The sequence below is a fragment of the Lipotes vexillifer genome, unplaced genomic scaffold (assembly GCF_000442215.2).
Source record: "Lipotes vexillifer unplaced genomic scaffold, Lipotes_vexillifer_v1.1 scaffold806, whole genome shotgun sequence".
In the NCBI taxonomy this organism is placed as follows: domain Eukaryota; kingdom Metazoa; phylum Chordata; class Mammalia; order Artiodactyla; family Lipotidae; genus Lipotes; species Lipotes vexillifer.
This window is the reverse complement of record NW_006783439.1, coordinates 129,246-136,818: the sequence shown is the minus strand read 5'-3', so window position 1 is coordinate 136,818 and position 7,573 is coordinate 129,246. Positions and strand designations below refer to the sequence as shown.

General features: G+C 38.7%; 1 protein-coding gene across 1 annotated transcript in view; it reads right to left on the bottom strand.

Annotated features, from left to right (window-relative positions):
* Window positions 1–2,111: 2,111 nt before the first annotated feature.
* The window catches only part of ISCA1 (iron-sulfur cluster assembly 1), a 16,286-nt gene continuing 10,824 nt past the window's right edge, over window positions 2,112–7,573 (bottom strand). The window contains exons 3-5 of the mRNA XM_007456115.1: window positions 6,573–6,626; window positions 3,766–3,871; window positions 2,112–2,316 (exon numbers count right to left, since the gene is read on the bottom strand). Coding sequence (XP_007456177.1) covers window positions 2,168–2,316; window positions 3,766–3,871; window positions 6,573–6,626 — 309 coding nt within the window. The 3' untranslated portion in view covers window positions 2,112–2,167. The remainder of the gene's footprint in view (window positions 2,317–3,765; window positions 3,872–6,572; window positions 6,627–7,573) is intronic.

Here is a 7,573-nt window from a genome sequence, read left to right as displayed (position 1 = left end):
CAGCTTGGATGAGGTGAATGACCCTTATAGTGAAAAAGGGAAAAAGGCAATACAGAAGGAGAAAGCGAATGAGGACTCTGGAGCCCAGAACAATCTGAAATGGTCTGTCAGTGGGCTGCAAGGGGACCCCAACAACTAAAAGAGTGGATGCAACAGAATCGGGTGGGGAAAATCCTGGCAGCAGGGAGACTGGTTAGGAAAATAGAACATTACTTATTAGTAGCAACAATGGCTGCTATTCACAAACCCTGCTCTCTTAAAAGAAAAGGCAATTTTATGATCACAAAGAGGCTACATTTTTTTTTTTATTGGCAACTCAATCTACATATATACAGTATTGCACAAATTATAAGTGGGTTGACGGTTATATTAATACAAATTCATGAGCATTTACATAAAGCTACTGCTCTAGGTTTTGGTGCATTTTGTGCCTGGTATTTTAGTAAATATGACAAACATAAAGGAACTCAGCTACTGCAATTCATAAGAATTGGTTTTCAAAAAAAGCAAATATGTCATCTCACAGAACACTTAATATGTCAAACCCAGGAAAACCAATAACTAAATGACAAAAGGAACACTGTTAAAGAAAAATTTGTGATAAAATGTCAGGTTAAAGGGCATCCCTGGTGGCACAGTGGTTGAGAATCCGCCTGCCAATGCAGGGGACACGGGTTCGTGTCCTGGTCTGGCAAGATCCCACATGCCACGGAGTGGCTGGGCCCGTGAACCATGGCCACTGAGCCTGCACGTCCAGAGCCTGTGCTCCGCAATGGGAGAGGCCACAGCAGTAGAGGCCCGCGGCCCGTGAACCATGGCCACTGAGCCTGCACGTCCAGAGCCTGTGCTCCGCAATGGGAGAGGCCACAGCAGTGAGAGGCCCGCGTACCGCAAAAAACAAAAAACAAAAAACAAAAAGTCAGGTTAAAATATTAGGCTTAAAAATTTTAGCAACTGGACTTAGGACCCAGAGTGTACACACCGTATTGGGAATTATAAGAAAAGATCCCCATGTTCTGCTTCACGATTACTACTACCTTCCAAAAGAACAGTTCTGGGTGGCTACAATGTCTTCTTCCCTGATAGTGTAAACGACTGTTCCACAGTCCTGGTGAAACAAGATGGTAATTCACATAAATGGGATTTAAAGTAAGATTCTTCTCACCCCAAATAAAATAAAACTAAATATACTCTCCAAATTACAGAGAAATCTTATCCAAATTTCACCAGATAAAGAAGCCAGACCACCCGTTTACCTTCACTGACTGCCTCGGAGCACAGGGCTGGCGTGTCACCTACAAGATGGGGAGATGTGGGTGGTCCCGGCTGTGCCCCTACCCAGCCTGCAGTGTGAGGGGGGACAAAAGCCCTTCAGCTTCCCAGGGTATAGAACTGAGGGGATGGGCTAGATGGCTTTTAAGAGACCTTCTGACTAAAAGGATCTAAGTCCACTTGAGATCCCATATCCGAGCAGACACTTAGGGTGGGCAAAAGAAACGGGACTTAAAAACAGGTGGGTGAAGTATTTACCTTTTGATCCCATCACTCAGAACTATTCTGCACTACAGTTAAGGAAATTTTTGTCCAATACTTTAATGGCTGGGGATGCTGCAGGGTAAGCAAATGAGGTATCAGACAATGAAGTTTTAGATAAAAATGTAGAAATGCTGTGCCCAGTTTGGGTAGAAAAACAATGCACCACCACACCACACCAGGAATCAAGACTTCCTGCCTCTGAATTTTAAAAGCCATCCATCTTGTTGGGAGATGTACGTTCAATCCTTTCAAAAGATCTACAAATCTACGCCTATTAAGAATATGTTTTCTGAAATCCCCGCAGGAAGGCAACTTCCATGAAACTAGCTCTAACAGAAAGGATGCAGGAAGGAGAATTTAATTGCAGGGTAAAATTTTTTTCTTTACAGATAAGAAAAACGACACAAAGAGAGCAATAGATTCTCATTTTCTGTCCCCTATAAAGGACACAAGTATCAATTCTTCTGGAATCTAACACACTGGCTTCATTTTCAAATGCATCACTTTATTTTCCTTGTAAGGCAGCCATATGTTACAAACCTTAAGCATGCGACAGTCCTATGACTTCTTCAATAAGCCGTAGAGCTTCCACAGCTCTCCTGGGGCCTACAGCCCGAGCAGTCCTGAGGAGTCAAATATTAAAGCTTTCTCCACAGCCACATGTTCCTTTGATGTTTGGGTTATTGAACACAAACTCACTGGATAATTTGTCTTCAACATAGTCCATTTCTGTTCCTAAAAGTGTTAGCTGTGCTTTCTTCTCGATGAACACTCTGACTCCTGGGGGAGAAGAAAACATGAGTCATAAAGCCTGCCATCCCATGGAACCTGCTGACTCAAAGCACAACTGAACTTTAAATAGTAACCACTAACAAAAGTCAAACAAGAGGCTTTTGAATCTGTCTCATTATTTCCTTTAAGGGATGCAGTGCTCAGTTTCCTGTCCCCTTTCCTACACAATAATCTATGTCAAAAACAATTGTATTAGGCTAGACAGTTGTGTACAGCAAATTCCATGACAATTCTGTGTAAAACTAGAATTTGCCTTTCTTCGCTATACTTCAATTTGCTACATGAAGAAAATGTGTATATTCTCAGTAAGAGTTCTGTAAAGATGGAGTCAATGAGATTAATGAAAATCCTGAAATGACATTTGTACACACAACACACTGCCAAGCCTAGAGAAACACAAAGGACTATGATACAATGGGCTAGTTTAATAAGACTAAATCATGAATCAGTACAAGCAGTTCTGTTTTTCTGCTTATGAATCAGAAAACTGATAATAACATAACTCCCTAGTTATCTCTACCTAACTAGTTGGTAGAGGTGGGAACCTTCGTAAATACTAATGGATTAAGAAAGCTTTCTTCCTTATAAAAAACTGCATCATTACTTAAATATGAACTATCTTTATTAGATCTCTTCTTTAAGATGAAAACTTTCAGGTTTAAGATACTTTTACATATTGATTTTAAAAATAATATATTAACAAATATCTTTATTGATCAGTAACTTAAGTGCAATAAAAAGAATACACATCAAGAACCCATGAAAACTGGCTAATGGCGCACACAAAGCCAGTGCTGCAGAACCCATGAACACTGAAACTCCCCTGAGGTTGTGGCAGTATTTATTTTGTTTTAAATAGATTTTATCAGATTATTGGGTAGGGGCAGGGACTGGGGGGGAGGGGAAAAATATAATTAAAGCACTGCAATTTTTAATAAAATTTGGAAATAGACTCTTCTAAAGCAGGAAATGACATTACTTATTTGACATAGATGCTTCACACCAAAGTGGCTGGTTTATTCTGAAGTTTTATCATCTTAAAATATTTCGGCACACAATGATAACCTTTCATAACTGAAACAAATAAGTTTATCCAATAATCTATCACTTAGTTACTAAGAGCACAGCCTCTGGAGTGAACTTGATTGGGTTCAAATGTTCATAAGGCCACTTACTGGCTGTGTGACCTTAGGCAAACATATTTATCTCTCAGTGCCTCAGTTTCTTCATCTGCAAAATGGGGACAATACAGTACCATTCTCATTTAGTTGCTGTGTATAAATTAATAAATATATGAAAGCCTGTCGAACCATGCCTCCCTTACAGTGAGCACTATATACACCATTCCTACTATTATCATCATTACTCTCCATGCTACACAAGGCTAAACATTTTAGGGAGAACAAAGTGTCCAGAAAAAGTTTGCATAAAACTCACCATCTTGAACAACTTCTTCATCAGAGTCTCCTTTTGTCTTTGTATATTCCAGAGTGTAGGAAAGGCCATTACAACCCCTGGTTCGGACACCAACTTTCACACCAACCTGAAAAGGCATTGTAAAAATAAACTTAGTTTTAATGTAGTACAGATTAAATAGTTATAGTAATAAAAGCCCTATTTGATAATATTCATTTCTTCAGAAGCTAAAAGATAAATATTAGATTTCTGGCTAGAAATAGTCCCTTTAGGAAGTATAAGCAGAATGGGAAACTAGCATTTAAAAAATTTAACTACTGTACAAATATCATTACAACATTGGCAGGGATCCAAAAAGAATAAAAACCAATTATATACAAAGAAAGAAATACAGAGGGAACACTGCCCCCCCAAACTACAGTCACCAGTACCCTAAAAATGAGCTTGTGTGTTTTTTCCTATTTTCTTTCAGTCTTTGTCTCATATATGATCTAAACATGGGTTTTTTTTTTTTTTTTTTGGCCATGCCACGTGGCTTGTGGGATCTTAGTTCCCTGACCAGGGATTGAACCCATGCCCTTGGCCATGAACGCTCAGAGTCCTAACCACTGGACTGCCAGGGAATTCCCTAAACATAGTTTTTATTAGAGCAGAAATAAAAAATTTATTCTCTGCTTTGTTTTTTTCCTACTTAAGACATCATTTTCCCGTGCAATTAGCTTTTGTAATTATCATTTGCAACTAATGCCTACATAATATTCCACTATACCTAAAGCATGTTTATTACTTAACCATTACTATTAACCATTTTTTCTGGGAATAACATTTTTAAGGGAAGAGTTTTAATTCCAAAAATGAATAATCACCCTTTTTTTTAAAAAAAAAAAAGGAAAAAAATATCTGATGGCAGAGATGACTACCTAAGAAAACTGGACTTTCTCAAAAATGTTTTTGCTCCACCTCACCATGTGAGATGTTCCCAGGATATTTCCCTATGGTTAGGTTCACCAAGGTTCATAGGTCATCACCTGGCAATCACATTGCCTCTATGTGACATGGGGCCTTAATTCTGTAAACATTCTCAAGTACCAGAAAGCAAAAGACTGCAGTCAACACAGATGTTAAGAAGTTTAAAAAGTGAACAAACAGCACTTTAAAAATACCAATGTCTACCTCAATGTAGTTTTCTAACAATATCTACCCAATTTCTATCTATTCTTGAGTCCTATCTGCTTTTTCGTGTGCGTATACAGCATTATCATAAGAAGTATCATTTTAGCAAGCAGATCCTGATTCCCTAAAAAGCAGTAACGTGCTTGCTCCAGGAAAGCAAACATAAAGTGGGAAGCCACCTGATGAAGAGCATGAGTTAGATGTTAAGCTGTTTGGTGGTTTTGATGAATTGAAGCATTCAGAGTATTCTCTTCTGTCTTCAAACAAGGAGACAGAACTATAGCTTTATTCACCTTCACAGTGACAGCTTAGAGAATGTGTGAGGGAATTTCACATAGTCAACATGATAAATAATAAAGTGCCTGGCTGAAATTCTGGAGCACATGTCGTAAATACTTGTTTAACTTAGTTTTTATCTTTGCAAATAGGAAGACTCAAACAAGCAGGAAGTCCAACTATTAGGAATAGAGAGACACTTAAAGAGTATGTGAAAATACAGCTTTAGTTTGGAAAAGGGATTGCTTATGCCAAAAATGACACCTGAAGAAGTGTTTGCTCAACCCTCTTCATGTCAATATGAACAAACATCCCTCAACTCTACAAAAGTGAAATTTGTGTCAACTGGTCAATTTATACTCTAGTCATTAGTCTACCCAAATTGAGTTGGAATTGAGTTGGAACACTGATATACTTAGATTTAATCATTCTTAGGGGGATGATGATCGAACTCCTGTTACACTGTAATACAGGTTGTACAGTGGAACTTAGAAACTACTCTGTAGTCTAATTATTGAATATTAATAGTCTTGGAAGTCATTTACAGTATCCCTTAGGCAGTGAACAATGTGCTAAGATTAAGATGGTACGCACACCCCTTGCCCAACGATTCTACATCTAAGAATACAGCTTATGTAGATGAAATAAGCTATGCCTACAGGTCCAGAACAATGGGCCTGGCACACTACAGATGCTAAATATTTGTTGAATAATGTTTGTGGAAGCACTGAATGAGAACAACCCAAAAGACCTTTAATATGAGAGCATGGCTAGATAAACTTGTTCAATGGAATACACTAGTATATGCAGCCATAAAGAGAATAAGGATCTTTATGTAAGGATATGGAAAGATCTTCAAGCTATACTATTAGGGGCAAAGCAAAGTGCAACCACAGTGTATGTGGTATGTTCTCACCTAAGTAGGAAAAGAGACATACACGCAAATGTAACAAGCAAAGTGTAGGCCAGTGGTTCCCCTCAGGGAATTAGTTTTGGTTGTCACAACTCTGGCACAGGCCAGAGATTCTGCTAAACATCCTGCAATCCACTCCCAACAAGGACTATCCAGTCCAAAACATCAACAGTGCTGAGGCTGAGAAACCTTGGTCTAGGTAATAAAATGCACAGATGATCTGTGCAAGGACACGAAGAGGCAGCCTCCTGGAAGGGAGAATGAATAAAGAATGTGGGGCGAGAGAGTGACTTCCTTTTCATAATACCCTGTTGTGTTACTTGCATTTAAAAATCATGAGCATTTTTTACTTTTTAAATAAAAACCCCTAATTAATAAAAACACACTGTTTATCACAAGATAAATTCATTGTGAAAATACAACTTCAATTTTTTTACTAAATATTTGTCTGATTGGTTTTACTTACGTGTTCAGGCTTATCTTTAAGAAGCTGTTTTATCTTGTTTACTGCTGAAGGTGTCTGAAAAAAGGGAAGGTTATTAAATTGTTAGTTACAAACTTTGCCTTCTTCAGCCTTATATTTCCTAGTATTTAAAACAACTCAAGTCTATCTTTAGCAAATTCATGTGGTGAATTTATGTTCCATTCTCACCAGAGTACCTTGTGGATTTCATACACAAGCATATGAACTCTACTCAATTAAAAGCATTTTTAAAAATATCTACTAGCAACATCCTCTTCATCCCCTGCTCCCACCCCCCCAGTCAAGGTCAGCTCCCTGTCATAATCTCTGTGGTACTATCTACTCACATCACAAATATAATTTTTCTAGTCAGCATCTATTTCAAATTCCTACTTTATGCCCAGCAACAAGCACATTGCCTGACACACAGAAGGCACTCGACAGTCAATGAATGATATCAAGTACCACATTGGGAAAGCCAACCTTCAGACATTTTTCCTATTGATCATTATTAACTCTATTGCTCATTCTGTTTACCCCAAATCTATTTCAGATCCATCAAAATGCACACCTAGAGGAAAAAGTGTTACCAGCATCAAATAACCCAGTGTGTGCCTCTCGTGCCAGTCCCACCAAATGTTCACAGAGATTGATTAATTGATTGATTTCATCCGCGTGGCACGTGGGATCTTAGTTCCCCAGCCGGGGATCGAACCTGCGCCCCTTGCATTGGAAGCATGAAGTCTTGACCACTGGGCCTCCAGGGAAGTCCCTATTCACAGAGATTATTACATCAGCATCTGAGCATCTAGATGGCCAGAACTAAGCTAGTCAATAACAGAAACAAGAACATGGAAGAGTTTTCAGGAGAAATGCTGTTTAACCAAGCCCAGTTGTCCTCAAAAATAAGAAAACATCTCAATGCACTTCATGCGTAGATCAGCATTACAAACCCCAATTTCCTGAGGAGGCTGTTAGGGAGAAAGCCTGTCCCAGGGCATTCC